Genomic DNA, 21,250 nt, shown 5'->3' with positions numbered 1-21,250 from the left:
GTACTGTCCTGGCAGAGCGCCCTCCAGGAAGGAGAGCGTCACCAAAGGTTCTCATGTATGCTGACGTCCCAGGTGGCGACGTGGCCACTGCCGGCCACACGGCAGGCAGGGCCTCGGTGCTGCTGTCCTAGAGCACGGGGGCAGGGGGCCACTTGGATTGCGAGCTGTGCTCCAGAAGTGAGGGGGATACTACCATCGGTGCTTGGCGCACCCTGGGGCAGAGGGGGTCATCAGCAGGCGGGAGGCCCTGGGTGGGGCTCAACACTGGGAGGCAGAGCCCCGTGGCCTTGAGTTTTGGGAAAGAGGGGCAGGAGTCCCTGGAGACAGGGCAGGCAGGGGAGGGCTGTTGGGTGTGAGAGGCTAGCAGGGCTGACAACGGGCCTGGTGTTCAGGGGCGAGGCTGGGCGAGGTACTCTGTGGCAGGAGGGCCACTGTGGTGCCGGGGGAGGGGGCTCAAGGGTCACCACCCAGGGCCAGTGAAGCCTATGGACTCAGCAGAATAACCTTTCTGCAACTAGGCATACTGTGATCCCAGAACTTGGGAGGCTGAGACAGGAAGATGGAAAGACTGAGGCCTGCCTGGATAGCTTAGTGAGACGCTGTTTCAAAATAAATAAAAGTTTTATAAAGGGGTTGGGAGTGTAGCTCAGAGGTAGAATGCCCCCTGGATTCAGTCCCTAGTAACCACCATCCCACACAAACAATAACATTTTTACAGGCCTAAAACAGGCTACACAAGCTGTAAAGGAAGCCAGTTGTCCTGGAACCCAGTTTGATTCTCTGGCCAGGCCATGGATCCCAGATCAGAAGTCTCCACTAGGCTAAGAGTGCGGCCAGACAGGAGCCAGGGCCAGGAGAAGAGTGGGGGCCGAGCAGCCTCTCCAGGCCCCAGGACAGGGGCAGCCCAGGGGCGGGCCTGGTTAAGGCTGATGGCGTGTCACTGCACAGGCAGCACCATTGGTGTGCAGGGGAGCAGAGGGCCGCTTTCCTGCTGGGCAGCTGAAGGTCACCATGACCTTGACAAGGGCAGCTTCTGGGGATGGGAGTGAGCGAAGGGGAGGCTGGGGAGGATGGGGCAGAGGGCAGAGCACCCTCGGAAGAGCAGAGGAAATGGCCAATCATGGTTTGGGTTGGGAGGACACAGAGGAGCGGCCAGTGGTCACAGGCAGATCTGGCCGTGTGTCCTGCATGGCCGCCCTGGTTGTTCCACGGCTCTGAGCCTTGTTCCTTCATCTGGGAACTGCTGAATACTCTGCAGGGCTATTCCATCCGCTCGGCTGCAGTGCATCTCAGGGTCCAGCCCGCGGTCACTCCATAGGCAGGAGCCCTGTGCTGTTTAGCGGCATCATGGACGGCGACTGCCCGATGCTCGGAGCCGTGTGGCGCTTGCTGGCAGCAGCCACGGCCTTCCTGGGCTGGCCTGAGGGCTGCGTGGGAGAGAAGGGGAGGCGCTATGGGCCTGAGAGGCCTTGGTGCAAGAAGTCAGGAGCTTCACTCCTTCCCTGAGCGCCTACTATGTGCTGGCCCTGCGGCGACATCTGTGGGTATAATGACAGGGCCTCCCCATGGCGGTTGCCTGTCATTTGAGAACTGAAGGGCCCTAGGAGGGCTGGAGCAGCAGAGGGTCAGGGGCCACTGTGGCAGCACCTAGGAAGTGGCCGACAGGGCCTGGCAGGACGGCAGCAGAGGGGCAGGAGGAGGAATCACTGTGGGTGTGGAGCCAAGAGAGGCCGGGCTGGTCAGAGGAAGGCGCCCACTGAGGTGGGAGCGAGGGCTGGAGGTCAGAGTGGCCGTGCGGTGAGGTGCCCGGGGCACAGCAGGGTAGGGCGTCACACGCACAGAGCCCGGCGCCTGCGTCAAATCCCAGCCCGACCTGGCTCCCGTACGCTCCTGGGCCGATCCCACCAGCTCTCCTGTCGCCTCGGCTCCCGTCTTTAAAACAGGAAGAGTGAGATCACCTTCTTCCTAGATTGCGGGGAGGAATGGGCAGGGGCTGACGTGTGTCTAGGCAGAGGCAGCATTGACAATGAAGTACCAATGCCCCATTATTACTGGCAGGAGACTGCGGGCTGGAGCTAACACAGTTGGAGGCAGAGATATTTGGGGGTCAGGTTTGGGCAGTTAGGAGTGTGCAGATTCTGAGCAAGAATGTTTGGGCAGGGTGCTCAGAATCAAGTGTGAAGGTGTGTGTGTGCATGCATGTGTGTGTGTATATGTGTGCAGTGTATTTTGTTCCCATGCATATGCATACAGTACAGTATGTGTACACACGTTCACTTGCAAGTATGGTGTATGCACCCATGTGTGCATGCACAGTGTTCATGGCTGCACACCATACCTGTGATGTGCATGTGTGTATATAGTGCATTACATTCATGTGCATGTGTTCGGTGCAAGTGCATATGTCTACATGCAAGTATGGTGTGTGCATCCATGAGTGTGGACATGTACAGTGTGGTGCATGTACACATGTGTGCCGATGCATTTGTTTACATGTAGACACTTGCAATGCAATGTGTGTTCACATGCATGTGGATGTGGTGCGTTTCATTCACATGTAAACAGTGCAACACCATGTATGTATGCATTCCAATATAAGTATAATATTGAGTGCACCCATGTTTGTGTACATATGCATACATATGATTTGCACACATGAGTTCACATTTGCACATGCATGTGTAATGCATTCTGTTCATATGCATACACAGGCAGTGTAATGTGTGTTCACATACGAGAATGGTGTATGTGCCCATGCATGTGTTATACATGTATGGGGTTGTGTGCATGTAGGTGTACATGTGTGCACAGTGCATTGTGTCCACATGTACATGTGTACAATGCCATGTGTACACATGTTCACAACCAAGTGTGCAGTATATGCCCCTGTGTGTATGCATGTGTTGTATGCCAGGACATGCAAGTTCATGCATGTACATGTGTGTCTCCTGCAAGCATGGTAAGTGTACCGATATGTGTGCATGTGTACAGTGCACTCTGCATGTGTGCAGTTGTTTGGGTTAGTACAGATGTTCATATATCTGTGTATGCCATGTACCTATGTATGTACCTGCCTGCAGTGTGTACATGTGCATGTGTACAGTGCATTGTGTATGTGCTCAATATGTGTATCGTGCTTATATGTGTGTTGCATGAGCTTGTGTATGTGTGTACACATGGTGTGTGTGCATATGTGTGGTACATTGTGCCCGTACTTGCAAATTATGCAAACGAGTGGTGTCTGTGTGATGCTTGTGTGCATGTGTATGCAGTGTGCTACGCATATGCCTTGTCACACACTTGTGGACAAGTGTGTGCATGGTAAGCATTGTGCACCTGCATGTGTGCTGAGGGCGGGCTCTGTCTTAACAGCCATGGTGTAGAGGCTGTAGGGCAGGGACTGCAGTCTGGGGGGGACGGCGTGGCGAGCGTGGAGCAGGCCTCTGGTGTGGGGGCAGGGAGCATTGCAGGGAGCATTGCTGTTTGGGTGGGACGTGCTCACAGTTCAGACCCGGCACCATGCCACACACCAGGGCCCGTGCTTCCTAGCCCTGGGAGTGGAAGTTGGTCGTGATGGCGGCGGGCTTCCTTAGCGTTGACTTGTGCTGGGGGACGACACATGAGCCGGCGTGCTCCTGGGGGCAGTCTGTGAGCCTGGCTCCCCGTCGTGGTTGCCTGGCCCGGCCTGGCCTTGGGGGCTGCGCCCCTCCTCGGGCAGCCCCAGCCTGGCTCTCCTGGCCTAAGGGAGGCGCGCCAGGCCGGCTCTCTGCCCTTCTCCCCTTGCACCACGACTCTGTCACCTTGAAGCGTGGTTGAACTTCCTGCGCTCGCTGTGCCCATTGCTCCCAGTCCGTCTGTGCTAAGATGTGGCGCCACCCGCCAGGCGTGCGCCCGCGTGCTGGCATTCCCCCAGCGTGTGGAGCAGCCGCGGCAGGCACCGCGAGGTGAGGCAGTGGCCTGGCGCACTCAGCTTCTAAGGCGGCAAGGTCACGCAGTGGTGCCACCCGGCGAGTTCTGTGGGCCCGCGCGCGTGTGTGTGTGTGCCTGCGTGCCCAGGGACTGAGGACAGAGGCCGAGCACTCAGGAGACACAGGCAGGGCAGGCCCAGGCCACGCCTGTGAGGGCCGTGGGCGGGCCTGCGTGTGCAGGCGAGCCAGCCTGGCCTGTTTCCGCCCCCCAACCAGGCCGGTCCAAACGCCACACGGCGGCGACGTCACGCATCAGATTCCGCAAACCTTCCTCGGGCACAGCAACTGTCCCTGCCTCCCGCTTCCTCCCGGCCGCCAGGCCCACCGGCCGGCCCGCGCCACCTCCGCTCCCCGCCCCGCCCCGTCTCTCCCTCCATCTCTCTCAGCATCTTGCTGCCTCTGGTGAGATGGGCATCTCTCCCAAGGGTTGTTTTAAATATTCATGTTTTAATTAAAGGATTTTATTGCAGAAGTGACATGTAAGATAATGACAAAGCAGTGTCCTGGGGGTGGGAGCACGCGTGTGTGTGTGTGTGTGCGCGCACGCCTGTGTGGGCCTGTGTGTGTCCCTTAGTGTGTGTGTCCCTGTGTGTGTCCTGTGTCTATGTTCCTGAGTGTGTGTGTCCCTGTGTGGGCCTGTATGTGTGTTCCCTGAGTATGTAGGCCTATGTTCACCCTTTTGTGTATATCCCCGTGTGTACCCTGTGTGTGTGGGCCTGTGTGTCCTTGGATGGGAATGGCCTTTGTGTGCCCCTGTGTGTGTGTGTGTGTGTGTGTGGTCCTGTGAGTGTGGGGCCTGTGTGTACCCTGTGTGTGTCCCTGGCCAGTGTGGCTGCACACGACCAGGGTAGGAGTGGGGGCTGGGCTGGGCCCGTGTGTCAGGGTGTGGATACACACAGTGTACTCCACGCAGGCCCAGTGGGCCCTGGGGTGTGAGGGACCGAGACTGGCCTGCAGGGCTGGGGCGGACCCTCCCCTGCCCTGCCTTCAGGGCCAGTGGTCACTGCAGCTGGTAGGAGGGCCGGCTCGGGCCTGGCGTTCCCAGTGAGCCATGGCAGGAAGCCGCTGGGGTTCCCTGCAGGCCGAGGGGCAGTGAGGCGGCGGAAAGCTGACTAGAACTTGGGGGAGGACTGGGATGGAGTTGGGGGCAGGGCTCCTTGTCTAGACCATTATGGCTGCTCCGTTCACACAGGGTCAATCTGGAATAGTCTAGAAAGAAGGCTTCAGTGCCAGTTGTAGGTAACACTTGTTCCAGATGGAAGGAGCAGGACTGAGCTGCCAGGAGATGCCGGGCACAGGGCGTCATCCGGGGCTGCCACCCTCAGCACACCACCTTCCTCAGCTCGGACCCCAGAGCCCAGCCCCCCACCAGGCTTGGGGGAGGCCGAGACCTCCAGCCCCAGTTTGAGTTCCAGTTCCCAGAAAGGCGGGGAGCGGGGCTGTTGGCCATCCTGGTCAGCTGAGGCCCAGGGGCTGGCTGCAACCTGTCCCGTCCCAGGATGGCCTGAGCTTGCAGGTTTGTGAACAGGGCCCCCTCCCCAGGACAGGGAACACCTGCCAGACCAGAGACGGGAGCAAGAAGGCCATCCCCTGTGGGCATGGCCAGCCAGCCCTCAGCAAGCCTGTTTCCCTTCTGTGACTTGGGAATGGGACAGTACTTGTTCATAGGACCTGTATGAGGCTCAAAGAAGCCAGAGTCTTCCAAGGGCTCCCGAGAGGCATGGGCTCCGTGGGAGGAGTGGCCGGCCTAGCAGGGGGACTGAGGAAGGACAGTGGGGAGGCTATGCGGAGCCTGTGCTCCTCCAGTAGGGCTCTGGATCCAGTCCCACCTGACTAGGGTCCTCCGCTCAGAATCAAAGCCTGGGTGCCCCAGGACAGGACTTGGTGCTTGGAGCTGGAGCCCGGCCAGGGCGGGGGCAGGTCCCTGGATCATGCAGTGAGCCCCTGGGGTCTCAAGTGTGGTTCAGACAAGGGCTGGAGCCCACCCGCTGCCTGGTGCTGCTCAACCTGCTGGACTCGGGAGCCCTCTGCTGGAAGAGGGTGGAAGTGCAGGCTTCCCCTCCTCCAAAGGGGATCCCGGAAACAGGAGGCTGGAGGAGCTCCCCAGACTGCTCTGCCCCAGCCCTCCTGCAGGATTTGGTGAGCCCACTGCTTCCCTGCCGGGGCACCAGGATGGAAAGACCTCGGAGCCCCTCGCCGTGCACCCTCACTCCTGGGTGGCCGGCCGGCCTGGCCGCCGGTAATTGGCTCTATTCATACCCATAATGAGATGGAAATGAGGTTTCCAGACAGAGGGGGCATTGAGCCGCCAAAGAATAGAGACTTCTTTCCGGCCTGGAGGGGCAGCCCACCCTGGCCGGCCTGCTGCTCTGCTGCCCCCTTGTGGCCTTGCGCCTTGCTGCACCTGTGTATGCGGGTGCTCTGCCCTGTAGGGAGGCCCGGGAGTCCTTCCCGGGTAACTCCCACGCTGGCATGGACGCCTCTGTCCTTCACTGAGCAAACATTTATCAAGTGTTAGCTGTGTCAGGACACACATGAAAAACAAAAACGATCAAAGCAGCACCAGCGCCTTCGTGTTCTGAGCCTTCATCCTGGAGGAGCATAGCCAAGGCGTGGATCAGTGTGACTGAGATCCGGGCTCAGTGAGTTGTGGGGGATCAGGGCTCCTGTGCCAGGTCAGAGGCCAGCCGATGAGGAGGAGCAAGGCTCAGTGTGTGAGCAGGATCAGGAATTAGCATGCAACCAGGACCAGGGCTCAGTGTCTGACCAGGACCAAGACAGCCTGTGACCTGGATCAGGGCTGAGCTTGGCAGGGGACCATCCGCTGAGCCAGTGTCCCTCTCCCCAGCCTCTCCTTGTGTCCCCCCTGCCTCCCCCTTCCCCCTCCCACATCCTCACCACCTGGGTCACCAAGGTAACCAGCCCTGAAATAGTGGGTGTTTTGGCAGCTGAGGCCTAACCTGGGTCTATCCTGAACGGCTGCGCAGCAGTTGCCATGGGAACCGAGTGGCATCCTCCGATTAGCCTGGCTTGGACACCCTCTCTCTCCCACCCACTGCCAGCTTCCACATCGCCAGGCTTCCTGGTGGGGGCGGGACGGGCGGAGGGGCCAGGGCTGACCTCATTGCCAGCTTGCCTCCCTGGACCCCGGCCCCGTCTACTTTGTCTAGAGTCACAGATGGGATGGCTGCCCAGGTGAGACCCCTGAGGCGGGGGCGCCTGGACCGCAGTCAGCCCTGGCAGGTGGCCTTGGCTGGGGGCCAGGTGGGGGATGTAGAGCCAGGCTTCCTGAGCAAGGTTCCTCTGCTTGTCCCGAGTCAGCCTGTGCCTAGGCAGCCAGAGCCCTGGTCCCGGCCGCTGTGTGACCCTGAGAGGAAGCAGCGTCCGAGGAGGGTGTGGGGCCGAGTCGGGCAGCTCGGAGCCGGCCCGTCTGCCTCCTCCTAGCCGAGGGCCACGGCCTCTCTTTACCGTTCGCCTGTAAAGTGGGAGCACAAGTCGCCCCCTTATGAGAGGAGGGGCGTTCCTCCCAGGCTGGGAAGGGGCTCATGGTGTGTCCGGCTGCTGTCTCCACTAGCCACATCCGCCAGGCAGACCCGGTGCGGGGTGAGAGGGGTGGCCGCCCAAGTACCCTGCCTTTCTGGAGCCCAGGGGGCTGGAGGTTCCGTGAGGGGAGAGGCGCCTGTGTGTGGAAGATGCCACGCTGTGCACCCAGTAGGGGTAATGAGCTCTCACTTGTGATCCTCCCTGGATCTCGCCGCTTGCCCGGGCGCCCCCTGCTGGCGACGCGTGGACCATGGCCCTGCCCACACCCTTATCTGTCCAAACACTTTCTGCATATTGACGGGTCTTTCCTGGGAAGTCTGCTGTCATCTGCAGGAAGGTGCGGGAGTAGGTCCAGGGAAGTGACCCACAGGACCACCTGCCCACCCTCGGGACCTCCGTGGTCCCTGTTCTCATCCCATGAGAACTTAGATAACACTGACGCGTGACTCCTCTGACCGCCAGGGCTGACCTCCCTTGGCCAGCTGGTTCTTGGTCCCTGGAGGGCTCTCGTGCTGTCTCTCAGGCCAAATCAGGCAGTGCGGGCAGTGGTCTCGGCTCCGTAGCTGGTTGCCAGGTGGGCCCAACAGCACCACTGATAGTGTCCCTAAGCAGGTGTGAGGCCATGGTGCCCTGCGTGTGGCCGGGGAAGCCAATGGGGAACCAAAGACAGGGCAGTTGGAGAGACCCGGAAAGGAGGCCTGGACACAGTGGCCGCTACTGCAGCCCACAGAGGCAGCCTCCGCGCTCTGGCTCACACAGGCCGTGGCCCTCCCTGCCTCCTGTCCTCGCTGGCTGCCAGTTCCCCAACACCGCTACCCTGCCTGTCCTCAAGGTTCTGAAGACCAGGGCCTGCCAAAGGCTCAGAGCCTAGGGGCAGGAGGCCTGGGTATTGGGGATCACTGGGAAGGCAGTGGGGTCTTTAGGGTATGGCTGGGGGGAAGCCCCATGAAAGGGCCTGGAAGTGGCTGGGGTTAGGCAGGGGTGTGGCAGACAGTGGCCTACAGGCCTTCATCCTGGGATCCCGGCCAGGTGCTAGTCAGCTCCCTGCTGGGTCTAAGGGGGTTTGTGCTAGGCTGGGCCACGGGGGTAGGATCCTAGCAGGAGCTCTGGGGTTTGGAGAGGACTCCCAGTTCACAGCGGGTGGGACTAAGACTAAGCAATGACCAAGACTAGCCAGAAACCTACCGACAGCTGTGGGGAGGTGTGTGGGATGCACCTGGCAGCCTGGCCCCTCTGCCCTCCCTCTGCAAGCTCCCAGCCCTGCGGATAAGGCAGCCTTAGCATAGATGGGCATCGGCAGCAAGCACTTGTGGGCTGCGCTGCATTCCAGCCCCACTGGGATCACCTAGTACAGGGCTTTCTGGGAGCTGGACGGCACTAGGCCCCTTCTGGCCAGAACTGGCCCTCCTTGTGCTTTCCCATCGGCCCGCGCTCCACCGGCCTGGCGGTCACCTGGCTCTCTGGCCTCCCCCAGGTGGCTGGAAGCTGTGGTCCCTGTGGGGCGAGTGCACAAGGGACTGTGGAGGAGGCCTGCAGACCCGGACCCGCACCTGCCTGCCTGCAGCCGGCGTGGAGGGCGGTGGCTGCGAAGGGGTGCTGGAAGAGGGCCGCCTTTGCAACCGCAAGGCCTGTGGCCGTGAGTGGCAGGGGTGGGGCTTGAGTGAGGCGGGCAGGGCCGGGATGGGAGAAGGCGGGGAGGGGCCGGGGCCAGCTGGGTGGGCAAGAGGGTGGGCTTGAGGGTTGGGGGAGTGGTCGTGGGGTCTTGGAGTCTTAGGGTGGAGCCTGACCTTTCCAGGCAGGGCGGGAGGAGGGGTGGTACCTGGAGCCAGGTAGTCTAGATGTGGCTTTCTTCTCAGCTGTGGGCTTGGATCTGAGGAATGCATGCCCAAGGGCAGCTGTGCTCCCCCAACCAGGGAGCCCCTCTAGGCCAGCCTGACCCAGCCAGATGGGGGCTCCAGGGCGTATTTCTCTAATAAGGTTCTCTAATGACCGCAAGCAGAGTTTAGCTGCTTAATAAAGTTAAGTCAAGTTCTAATGAGTGCTGTTCTTTGGGTTCTTTTTCCTTGAGCTCTCCTGGGGAGAGGAGCTGGTCTCAGGAGCCCGGGGGCTCTGGGTCAAGCAGGGCATGTGGGCGGGAGGAAGCAGTAGCCACTGGAGGAGCTGTCCTGAGGGCGCCCTCTGGCCTGTGGGCCCTGTGTCCCGAGCGGGGCGGCGGGCAGGGGGCAGTTGGCACCAGGTGGCGCCCCGGGGCCAGGCAGCTCAGGTTCTGCCATGCAGCCCACTGTGGCCGAGGATAGCGGGGACCCTGGCAAGGACGCTGACCTGAGCCCATCCTGCAGCCGCGGGCCGCGCCAACTCCCGGAGCCAGTCCCTGCGGTCCACAGACGCCCGGCGACGTGAGGAGCTGGGGGACGAGCTGCAGCAGTTTGGGTTCCCGTACCCCCAGACGGGTGAGCAGGCGGGGAGGCGGGGCTGACGCGCCCCAGGCCGAGATGCAGCCAGGGAGGGAGGTTTCTTTGGGTAAACAGGCTTAGCAGTTGCTGCTAGTTACAAGTAATGACTCTGACAACGTGCCCTACTAGTCCACCTCACAGGTGTGGGGCTCTGAGCTCAGGGCCGACTGGCCTTAGGGCCACTGGCATGAGGCGAAGGGGCCTGTCCCAGGCAGGCTGCAGGGCTCAGGCCCTGTGGGGAGGGCAGGCTGGAGCAGGGTTCCTGGCTGGACGCAGCCCGTGACGCTGCGGCGTGGGCCCCCAGGGGACCCAGCAGCTGAGGAGTGGTCACCCTGGAGCGTGTGTTCCAGCACCTGCGGCGAGGGCTGGCAGACGCGCACGCGGTTCTGCGTGTCGTCCTCCTACAGCACCCAGTGCAGCGGACCCCTGCGGGAGCAGCGGATGTGCAACAACTCAGCCGTGTGCCCAGGTGTGCGGCCGCGGGGCGGGCACAGGCGGAGGCATGGCACCTTCCTGCCCCCCACAGTGCACGGGCAGGGTGGGTGTGGGCGGAGGGCACGGCATCTTCCTGTCCCCCCACAGTGCACGGCGCCTGGGACGAGTGGTCCCCCTGGAGCCTGTGCTCCAGCACCTGCGGCCGTGGCTTCCGGGACCGCACACGCACCTGCCGGCCCCCGCAGTTCGGAGGCAACCCCTGCGAGGGGCCTGAGAAGCAGACCAAGTTCTGTAACATCGCCCTGTGCCCTGGTAGGTGAGAGGGAGGGCCTGGGCGGGGTGGAGAGCCGGCCGCTGGGGCGTGGCCAGTCCCAGGAACCCAGTTTTGGCCTCCCTGACCTACCTTGGGGTGCTCAGAAGTTGGAACCTCACACTGCCCGGTGGGAAGCTGAGGTGTGAGTGGGAGGTTGTCACCTGAGTCTCCGGTGAGGTGGTGGGTGGTGGTCTGCAGTTCTCCCAAGTGAGTTGCAAGTGGGGCATGGGGCGGTGGCCCCGGGCATCCCGTGGGGCCGGGCGTGCTGTGCCGGGTGTTCACCGGCTTCCTGACTCCTTCCTCCCCCGGGCCGGGCAGTGGACGGAAACTGGAATGAGTGGTCCAGCTGGAGCGCCTGCTCCGCCAGCTGCTCCCAGGGCCGGCAGCAGCGCACCCGCGAGTGCAACGGGCCTTCCTACGGGGGTGCCGAGTGCCAAGGCCACTGGGTGGAGACGCGAGACTGCTTCCTGCAGCAGTGCCCAGGTCAGGGCCGGGCGGGCGGGCTGCCTGGGGGGCCGGCCTGCCGCCACCATTTGTGGTACTCTGCGGTGCGCTGACCAGGTTTCTCTGTGGTCTCAATTTTCATTCTCCTCGTGGCTCCTGCACTCTGTGGCCCTGTGGTCCCGTGTTCCTGCCTCCCGCTCCGGGACCTCCCTGCCCCCACCTGCTGTGCCTGTCCACTGTCCCCAGTGGACGGCAAGTGGCAGACCTGGGCATCCTGGGGCAGCTGCAGCGTCACGTGTGGGGGCGGCAGCCAGCGGCGCGAGCGAGTCTGCTCCGGGCCCTTCTTCGGGGGAGCAGCCTGCCAGGGTCCCCAGGACGAGTACCGGCAGTGTGGCACCCACCGGTGTCCCGGTGAGACCCCTCCCGCACCACGCTGGGCCCCGGAAGAGGCCAGGGGGCTGGGACAAGGAGCGACAGCAGACGCCCTCTGCGGCTCCCGGCCCCTTCCCAGACCCCCGTCACTCACAGACTCGATCCCCCCACAGAGCCACACGAGATCTGTGATGAGGATAACTTTGGGGCCGTGGTCTGGAAGGAGACTCCAGCTGGGGAGGCTGCTGCTGTCCGGTGTCCCCGCAACGCCACAGGTGAGGCTGGACTGCAGGTGTGTGGGGCTCCACATGGAGTCCCCCAGAGGTGCTCTGAGACCAGAGCCAGGAGGCCACGAGTTGCAAGTCTGGGTCACAGTGTGGGAACACCGGGGATGCCACTGTGTCCTGAGAACTCTCTCTGGGTAGTGGCTGCACCACGCCCTCCACGGGAGGTATCCCTTTGGGCCTCTGTAGTCCCTTGATGTCGCCATCAGTACCCATTGCCAGGTGAAAAACAGGCACAGAAGGCAGTGCTCTTACCTGGCCTTGCAGGGCCAGGCCAGGAAGTCTTGTGAGTGGCACGTCAGCCCCAGGACTGACAGGGTCGCAGAGTGCATGGAGGAGCAGGCGTGGCATGCCCGGCCACCTCACTCCTGTCTGACACTGTGCAGGTGGTTTCTGTGCCTGAGAAGCCAGCGGTGGCACGGAGCGTGGCCATCCTGGCCTCCTGGCATGTTCTTGCTGGCAATTTGCAAATCTGTAGAAGCAAGATTATGAAAATGAGTGTAGGAATGGTGTGCCTTTCCTGGCCTTTGTCTACGTGCGTGGCGGCCCCTGAGTGGCCCTGAGCCAGTGCCTGGGTCTGCATGGCTGCCAGTTAGGTGGCGGGGCTGCGACAGCTCCTGTTGTACCTGTGTGGGTGTGTTCTGCTGTCCCTGCTCCTCCGAGGGTTTTCCGGGAGCACTTTCTGTCACAGGGTGAGGCCTTGCCTTTGACTATTGACCCAAAGCCACAGAGCCCCCAAAGGCTGCCCAGTGTCCTGTAGATGAAGCAGAGCAGTGAGTGGTGGCTCTCCCAAGGGCTCAGGACTGGGAGGAAATCTGGCTGAACCCCTCATTCTTCCAAGGACTACACTGCCACGCAGTGGGGCCCCTGAAGGTCTGGCACCTGCTGGCCCAGCACCTGGAGCAGGTGCACAGTAGTGGCTCAGAAAGGGGTGTCGGAGAGGGGACTGGGTGGGCCTGGCCCTGCACCTGGGGGCCGAGGGTCCTGCGCAGAGTCGCTCTTGCTGGGAGCTGTGTGTGGGCCTCCTGTGCTCGGCAGTGAGCATCCACTGAGATGTGGGAGGTCTCCCCAGGCCTCATCCTGCGGCGCTGTGAGCTGGACGAGGAGGGCATCGCCTACTGGGAGCCCCCCACCTACATCCGCTGTGTCTCCATCGACTACCGGAACATCCAGATGATGGTGAGGCCATCCTCTCACGCCCCCGGGGCTGTTTCCATGCCAGGGCGGCAGGGGCCTTCCGGGCACAGGCGGGCCTGGCACCTGTCTGAGTGACCTGCAGAGGTGACAGCTCTAGCCCTCTCCACCCTCCCCAGACCCGGGAGCACCTGGCCAAGGCCCAGCGCGGGCTGCCAGGCGAGGGGGTCTCGGAGGTCATCCAGACGCTGGTGGAGATCTCCCAGGATGGGACCAGCTACAGCGGGGACCTGCTCTCCACCATCGACGTCCTGAGGAACATGACCGAGATCTTCCGAAGGGCCTACTATAGCCCCACACCCGGGGATGTGCAGGTGAGCTCCGGGAGCACCAGGGAGGGCGCCTGGGAAAGGGGCTGGGTCTGAGCCCTGACTTTGGCCGTGGTGGGCCGTGACCCTCACCTGATGGCAGATCACAGGCTGAGCCCCGATCCAGATGGCAGGCTGAGCCCTGGCCCGTCAGCAGAGCGGAGCGTGGTGCCTCATTCTCCCCCAATGGCCTTTCTTCTTTCCAGAACTTTGTCCAGATCATCAGCAACCTGCTAGCGGAGGAGAACCGCGACAAGTGGGAAGAGGCCCAGCTGGTACGGCCTGGGGCCCTGCGCCAAGCCGGGGCAGGATGGGTATGGGCATCTCTGGCACCGCCCTGGGTGCTCTGAGTGGCTGAGTGAATCCCATGATGGCCCCTTGCCAAGCACACGGCCTTGTGGAAGCTCCTTAGCTTGGTGCACCTCTGTTTTCTCCCTATGCAAAGACAGTGGCTCATCCCAGGAGGCCTGGCAGGGTGGGAGGATAGTTCATGACACGTGCCCAGAGGACAGGGGCATGAAGGGTCGGCCTCATCAGGGAAGAGCGGTGAGCTCCTGCCCTCACAGGCTGACTCGAAGCCTGCCACTGAGCTTGTCTCCAGGACAGTACCTGGCCTGAACCAGGCCCTGAGGCCCCGAGACCCTCCCCCAGCTTGGGCTGCCATGGGGCCAAGCACAGCAGCCCCTTTGGGCCTCAGTGACCTGTCCACAGAGAGAGGTCAGTGGCTCAGCTTCCTCACAGAGCTAGAAGCTAGCCAGCAGGATCCGGAAAAGCGAGAGGGAGGGAGGGAATCAGGAAGGCCATGGGAGGCCAGTCCCACAGGGTGCAGGTGCCTCCACTAGCTCCAGGCTCGTCCCTTCCCCAGATGGGCCCCAATGCCAAGGAGCTCTTCCGGCTGGTGGAGGACTTCGTGGATGTCATCGGCTTCCGCATGAAGGACTTGAGGGATGCCTACCAGGTGACGGACAACCTGGGTAAGCTGGGCCAAGCTCTGCCAGCCTCCCCCTGCCCCGCAGCGGGCCCTGGCCTCTGGTTCCTCATCTGCACCACGAGGGAGTGGCCAGGCCACCCCCGCAGTCCTCCTGGGCTGGTGTCTGGCTCAGCTCCGGGCTTCCCGTGGTCTCCTGAGACTCGAGGACTGGAGCTCCTGGAGGGAATCCCGAACCAGGCAAGGGCCTGGAGACCCAGGAGCCCGCCCCCAGCCAGCCTCTTGCCTGCACCCCTGGGGCCTGGGGCTCAACTCTCCCGGTCAGCTCCGCACCCTCTGTGTGCAGCCAGCCCCTTCTCTGCCCTCCGAGCCCAGAGCATCTCCTCGGGCCTGAACTTCCCCAGCTCCGTGCCACTGGCTGAGCCTCAGTTTTCTCTGTTTCCAAAATGACATAATAAGATGTGCCTGGGATCAGGAAGTGGCTGGTGCCGGTCTCACAAATACTGTGGTCCAAAGCCCTGAAACGCCCCTTAGAGGCCGCATTCCCCACCCTCCCTGCCAGGTCCACACCTCCCGGCCCTGGCGGGTGACTAGGAAGGAGCACTGGCCCCACCGTCACGCAGGACCAAGGAAGATTTCCCCCTCCCTGTGGGGACAGTTGACCTCTGGGGGTGTGCCTGAGATTGGCAGTGCTTGGTTAGCGCTCACACTCTGGGGCCATCTTTGTGGCGGCAGACACAGCTGCCCGGGGCCCCTGGCAGTCCCTGGCGCTGGCGTGGGTTTCTGCCTTGGGAGCTCAGGATGCAGAGCTCAGTCATCTGTGGGCGCCGCAGAGGCTGGCTGCCGGCCACATCTCACGGGGAGGCCAGGCCCAAGCGCTGTAGGAGGCCTGGCCAGCGAGGTCAGCACAGCTGCAGCCCAGGGCCCTGAGAGGCGGAGGCTTTGTGGCCACATGGGGATGTGCTCCCTGCCCTCCTGCCCTGGTACCACACCATGGCCAGCTCCTAGGGACCCAGCATGGCCTACTTGCTCCCAGGAGCTGACGGCAGACCAGGGCTGGCCCTTAGTCATTGTGGGTGGTCCTTGTTACCTGGGCACCTGGTAGCACTGTGCCCATCTAAGCCCGCACTCCCCATTTCCCTGCACACCCCACAAGCCACACACCACATGCAGCCCACAAGGCCTTCGCAGTGAACCCATGGCAACTTCACCCACTCACCTAGACACCTATGCACCCATAACTTCACACACTCAGCCTCTCCACCCATCTCCTGAGCCCCTTGGGCCTGGGACTGTCTTACCAGTCCCTTCTCCCTCCTGCTCCCCCAAGACCCCGACACCCCTGAAAGGCTGGCTTCCTCCCACAGCCCTGGAACCCAGGGCTGGAGGGGGCCAGGGCCTCGTGCCTCCTTGGGCCTCCTCCAGATCATTCTCCCCATCCCTGCTTCATGTTCAAGCAGATCCTGCCTACTCCTTATCCTGACTTCTCCCTAGGGTCCTGGGTGTTCTGAGCCCCTTGTCACACTGTGGATCTTGGGGTTTCAGTGTCCACCCATGCCTTCCCAGACAGGCCTGCTGCGGTCAGCACGCCTCTCCAGCAGTCCCCCAAGGTCCCGGCCCCAGGCAGGCCCTGCTGAGGTTAGCATGGCCTCCCCAGCTCAGTGTCTAGCCTCCCTCGAGTGCTCCATCACCGAGCACCTGCGTCCCCCAGTCACCAGCCCCCACCCCCACCCTCAGGGGCCCGGGACCTGCCTGCCACCCCGACCTGCATCCTCTGCGTGAGACACCTGCACATTCTGTCCCATCTCTGAGTGTGCCACCGCCCTGGCCCATCCAGCCCTTTATTTCTCAGGGTCCCATGTCTGTCCAGGCCTCACACCTGCCTGGCCCTGAGAACTAAAAGCCCCCAGCAGGGGACATGCCCGGGCCTGAACCTGTGCCCTGCCATGGCCCCAACTGTGCCCATTCACTCTCCATCTACCCGAGCACACCCCTCCGTCTCTCCATCCTGGGTCCACCTTTTACCCTCTCTGCGCCCCACCTGCCAGGTGCTCCTTAGCCGGACACACAGCCTCTGCTCTCTGCCCGGGTCAGCACTGACGCCAACCGTGCAGGCCCTGTGGTCAGTTCTTGGCGCCCCACGACACCCGGGCAGCTTTGGCCACCTCCCTCCTTCACTTCCTCCTCCCACGCCTCCCGTAGCCGCCCCAGGCCGCACTGCCCTCTGCACTGGCCTTCCTCTTCCCACCGCCCTCAGGTGGGCCGGGGCCGGCCCCCGCCTTTCTTTCTGCCACCTGCTCGCCCTGTCTGAGGTCTCCCTCTCCTTCACCGTGCTCAGGCCAGGGGCCCAGCATCTACCTGCAGCCAGGACCTCCCAACTCCAGATCCAGCGGCCCCTGCCACCCACCCTAAAGTGCCCGGGCTGGGGCTGCTGGTCACACTGCCCCCGCCAGGCCAGAGCCTCAATGGCTCCCCTCCCTCAGCCTGGGTCTTCCCCTCTGCCCACTGCTAGGATGGCACCTTCTTTCAGAAGGTCATCACGAGTGCCCTTGTCCCTCTCCCCTCCCAAGTAGGGTCGCCCCATGCACTGGTCTCGCCCCTGCACCCTGCCTAGACTGTGCCTCCTCCCCCTCCCTCGGCAGGGAAGACTTCCCACCCCTGGGTCTTGCTTCTCCTTCCCCATGGCTCCTGAGGGGCCTGTGTGGCCACAGCTACTCAACATGCAGCGTGCCGCTAGCTAGGGCCTCCGCCTCCACTCCTCCACGAAGCACCCAGCGGGGGCCAGCGTGCGGGTGCTGATACTAGGAGCCAGCTGTCCCTGTCCCCAGGGGTCCCTGTGGGAAGGACCCCGGTCTCCAGAGGTGACCTCCCAGTACAGAGTGCAGAGCTGGGGCTCCTGCTGAGCTGAGCCGGGCCAGGCGAGGCCAGGGCACAGACAGAACCCCCTGCCCGGCCGCTGGGCTGGGTGGTCAGGGGCAGCCTCTGGGGGACAGGCCCCAGAGCTCTTGACAGCCGCCAGAGGCTCCAGGGGAGACCCCACCTGTCCACGTCTGTGCAAGTGGCCCCAGGATGTGGGCAGTGTCTGTCCGAGGGTAGGCTTGGCAGGGTCACCAAGGTGCCACCTTTCTGAGAAGGGACCCGTCTGTCCCCAGCCCCATCCTCCTGGGCCTGTGTGGTGGTGGTGTAGAGGAGGCAGGAGCGCCTCTGGGGCATGAGCTCTGAGGCCAAGAGCTGGACCGGGCAATGTTCTTGAAGGAAAGTGTGGCCAAGGCCAGCGGGCCCCAGAGGCCGGCAGAGATTGGAGGGCTGCCGACCAGCGGCCCCCATTGCGGCTGCGCTTCCCAGACTCCTCCACCCCAAGCCTGTAGCCCCTCCCTTGCCCAGACCCCACCCTGTGGAGTCCAAGCCCCTGTGACCTCCAGGAAGCGGAGGGGCAGGAAGCTTCTCCACTGTGGCCAGCCCTGTGAGTGGCTCTCTTGCAGCCCTCTGTCACACGGGCCAGGAGGCAGCTGACCAGCTCCCCAGGCAGGAGGGGGGTGACGAGGTGGGCTCGCGGGTCCCTCCTGAACTCACCTTTGACCCCACCGCCTGTGCAAGTGGGGTCCAGGCCTGGGTCCCCCATGGATCTGACTTCACGAGCAGGGCCTGCTCTCAGGAGGCTCTGGCCACACCATCTGCCCTTCACTGTCCCCTCTGTGACCTCTGGGAGTAGGGTCATGCGTGTATCTGGGGGTGGCGCAGGCAAAAACCTAGGCTGGTGACCCCTGGCCCCCTGAGCCCAGGTACCCCTGGGCGTTGTCTGCCGCGGCCGAGGCTCCGGGCCACGCAGTCCCTCTCTTCTCACCCCTTGCCTGTCCCCAGTCCTCAGCATCCACAAGCTCCCAGCTAGCAGCGCCACAGACATCAGCTTCCCCATGAAGGGCTGGCGGGCCACGGGTGACTGGGCCAAGGTGCCAGAGGACAGAGTCACGGTGTCCAGGAGCGTGTTCTCCACGGGGCTGGCAGGTGAGGCGCCCTCCGCGGTTCCTTGGGGGCCCAGCTCACCCCCTGAAGTGACGGGTGCACTCCTCTTACTCCTGGTGTGTCCGGAGACCGTACCCTCCAGGAACCATCCCTGCCTTCCCCGGGGTGGACAGGCTGAGTGAGCGGCAGGCAGGCCAGCTCCCTGAGGGGACAAGGACTTGGGTCCCCAGGGAGAGACGTGTCCCGCTGGCCCTGGAGACCCAGGGGTGATGGGGAGGGGCCCAGCTCTGCCTCCCCATCTGGGACCCAGGCGGTGGCTGGCTCCTGCAGCAGCGCTGTGTGGGGGTGTCCAGCCTCCCCGCCGCAGGGCCGTGAGTGTGACCCGCAGAGAGCGTGTGCAGGACAGCTGGGGTTCCTGGTTGGGTGACAGTGTGCTCCCTTCCAGAGGCTGACGACTCATCCGTGTATGTGGTCGGCACCGTGCTCTACCGAAACCTGGGCAGCTTCCTGGCCCTGCAGAGGTGGGCCCCCGGGCAGGCGGGGTGGGTGAGGAAGGTAAGGGCCGGGTGGGCAGGAGGGCGTCCAGGTGGCAGGAGCGCTGGGCCATGGGTGGGGCTGGACGAGAGACCGAGGGGCGGGCCTGGAGAGGCCGGGAGACCGTGGGCTCCTCCACTGGCCCTGATGCCCCACTGCCTTGGACTTTCCCAGAAACACGACTGTCCTGAACTCCAAGGTCATCTCGGTGACTGTGAAGCCCCCGCCTCGCTCCCTGCTCACGCCCCTGGAGATCGAGTTTGCCCACATGTACAATGTAAGTGCCTCCTCCTGTGCACGCCCGTGTGTGAGTGACTCCTCCCACCCCATCCCGTGCAGTGGTCATACTCCCTCAACTTGGGCCTCAGACCAGCCCCACGAGAAAGCGGCTTCCATCTCTGCTGTAGGCAGGGAAACTGAGCCTGGGGAGGCGCGGCAACTTGCCCTGGGTCCTGTAGCGGGTTGATCTGGGTGCTAAAATTTGACCCACATCTGGCCACTCCACCCAGGTTCCCTCTGAGCCAGGGAGCTGCCCTGTGCCTCAGTCCCTGGTGACGGGGCCATCCTCGGGCTCCTGTCTCCCTGGGCGGCCCCTTCCCACTCAGTGTCAGGGTGCCCATGGGGGCTGGGGAGAGTGAGAGGCACCCTCTGCTGGAGGCCAAGCAGCCTGCCAGGCCCACTGTGCAGGGCCTCTGTTACTCCAGTGCCAAGAGCAGCATCCCAGAGCATTCTGGGACAAGCCCTGAATCCCAGGCCACTGCTGCTGTGGAACCCCAGGCAGGCCCTGGCCTCCCAGGGTCACGTTTAGGGTCACTGGCCAGGAAAGAGCAGGCAGCTATGAGTTCAGGAGACCACAGGTCTCAGGGTGGAGCCAGCCTGAACAGCCCTGGGCCAGTCCTGTCTGCTCTGGGCCTGTTTCATCTCTGTGAAGTGCATTCTTGGAGACACCACACAGGCAGGGCGTCTAACACCCGGTGTGGACGGGGCAGGATCCTCGGGGGAAGCAGGTGGCCCTGACTCTCTTGCCCTTCTCTCCCAGGGCACCACCAACCAGACCTGTATCCTGTGGGACGAGGCGGATGTGTAAGTTCTGGGCCTGGTGGCCTCGGGGCCAGTGGGATTGGGGGGTAGCTTGCCCAGCGGGGAGGCTCAGGTTTGAGGCTGGGCTGCACCTGTCCATTTGTGTCCTGCTGCCTAGAGTCTGGGCCTGGAGCTGGCTGAGTCTCCCTACCCTCTGGGGGAAGTGCACAGCTCAGACCAGAGAGACAGGGAGGTCCTGCCCTGTACCCAGAGCAGAGAGTGTTGGGTGTGGTGAGGATGGCAGGGCACCAGGCACTGAGAAATGGACCAGGGCAACCTGGGAGAGCCTGAGGCTCCAGACAGTCAGATGGCCAGGCCCGGGTGTCCTCAGAGGTGTCGGATGGCCCCTGGCCCTGTGCTCAGATCCTATCAAGGGCTCAGGAGGCACCAGCCCTCTCAGCCTCTGAGGCAGCCAAGATCATTTTTCCCAGGTCTGGCGTGACCAGGATGAAAAATGTGGTCACAGTGTGTGTGTGGAGGGATGTAGTCAGAAAGAAGTGTGTACAAGGCCTATACTACAAGAGGCCGGGAGGCTCGGGGTCTCAGGAGCCCGAGCAGAGAGCTGGGGTGGTCCTGACAGGCTGGGCCAGGTGGGGCTAGCCATGGAGTCTGGTGTGCCTTGCGGACAGTGTGGTCAGGGAACTGGATGTTGAGGCTACCTCCCCTTGTCCTGGCCCCCTGCACCCTAGGCTGGGTGGCATGTGTCCTGGGTAGCAGGGAAGGCCTGCCTGGCAGAGGGGACAGCTGGTCTGGCAGAGAGAGGAAGGGCCTCCGGAAGAGACACAGCTGGAGTGCCAGGAAGGAGTTTGAGGAGCATGGGGGCTGGGAGTTGGTGGACAGGATGGGTCCTGGTCCTGGGCTACAGCAGGTCCAGGTGGTGGGATGGGCTGCTGTGAGGGCCAGGCGCTATTGGGAGATAAGACAGACACTCTGCTGCCTGCTGCCCTCCACCCCACAGAGACTCCTGATCAAGGGTGAGGCCCCCTCTGTGAGATTCCGGCCCTCAGATCCCCCGTCCCCAGCGAGGAGGGCCAGTGAAGTAGTGACAGGTCAGCGTGAAATGTTGAGTCACGCCTGTGCCAAGAAGTGGAGCCAGAGGGCTGGTGGTGGGGTGCGTCTGGGGCCAGCATCATGCCAGGCGGTGCAGCCAGGGCAGAGCCCGCAGCAGGGTACGTGAGGCCCTCCAACTCCTCTGACATTCCCTGCGGCGGCTGGGGACTGGGCCAGCATGCCCCACAGCCCCCGGAGACTGCTCCCTGGAGTTGGTTGCTGTCTGTAGCTTTCTTTGGGATTTTCAAGGGGCATAAGCTCTTTGTACAGAAGTGGGTATCGGAAAAAGATGGGGGAAGCACAAGAAACCGTGGGGCCACGGTGCAGTGTCGGGGGTTGTGCAGTTTCAGGGGGTGGGGTGGGGTGGTGTGGCAGCTGCAG

The 21,250-nt window shown here is 63.0% G+C and overlaps 1 protein-coding gene across 3 annotated transcripts in view; it reads left to right on the top strand.

Annotated features, from left to right (window-relative positions):
• ADGRB1 (adhesion G protein-coupled receptor B1) overlaps positions 1-21,250 on the top strand; it is a gene marked incomplete at both ends in the record, with an annotated part of 62,219 nt that overhangs the window by 1,059 nt on the left and 39,910 nt on the right. For all 3 annotated transcript variants that reach the window (XM_080695262.1, XM_080695261.1, XM_080695260.1), the window contains 15 exons: positions 8,986-9,147; positions 9,851-9,961; positions 10,269-10,433; positions 10,547-10,711; positions 11,031-11,195; positions 11,403-11,567; positions 11,702-11,803; positions 12,885-12,991; positions 13,126-13,320; positions 13,521-13,589; positions 14,180-14,288; positions 18,104-18,247; positions 18,651-18,726; positions 18,914-19,016; positions 19,779-19,822. In XM_080695262.1, coding sequence (XP_080551388.1) covers positions 8,986-9,147; positions 9,851-9,961; positions 10,269-10,433; positions 10,547-10,711; positions 11,031-11,195; positions 11,403-11,567; positions 11,702-11,803; positions 12,885-12,991; positions 13,126-13,320; positions 13,521-13,589; positions 14,180-14,288; positions 18,104-18,247; positions 18,651-18,726; positions 18,914-19,016; positions 19,779-19,822 — 1,882 coding nt within the window. The remainder of the gene's footprint in view (positions 1-8,985; positions 9,148-9,850; positions 9,962-10,268; positions 10,434-10,546; positions 10,712-11,030; positions 11,196-11,402; positions 11,568-11,701; positions 11,804-12,884; positions 12,992-13,125; positions 13,321-13,520; positions 13,590-14,179; positions 14,289-18,103; positions 18,248-18,650; positions 18,727-18,913; positions 19,017-19,778; positions 19,823-21,250) is intronic.

This window comes from Muscardinus avellanarius, assembly GCF_963383645.1.
Source record: "Muscardinus avellanarius genome assembly, chromosome: 4".
Lineage (NCBI taxonomy): Eukaryota > Metazoa > Chordata > Mammalia > Rodentia > Gliridae > Muscardinus > Muscardinus avellanarius.
Note: the sequence above shows the minus strand (reverse complement) of the source record. Positions and strands in the feature narration are given on the sequence as shown.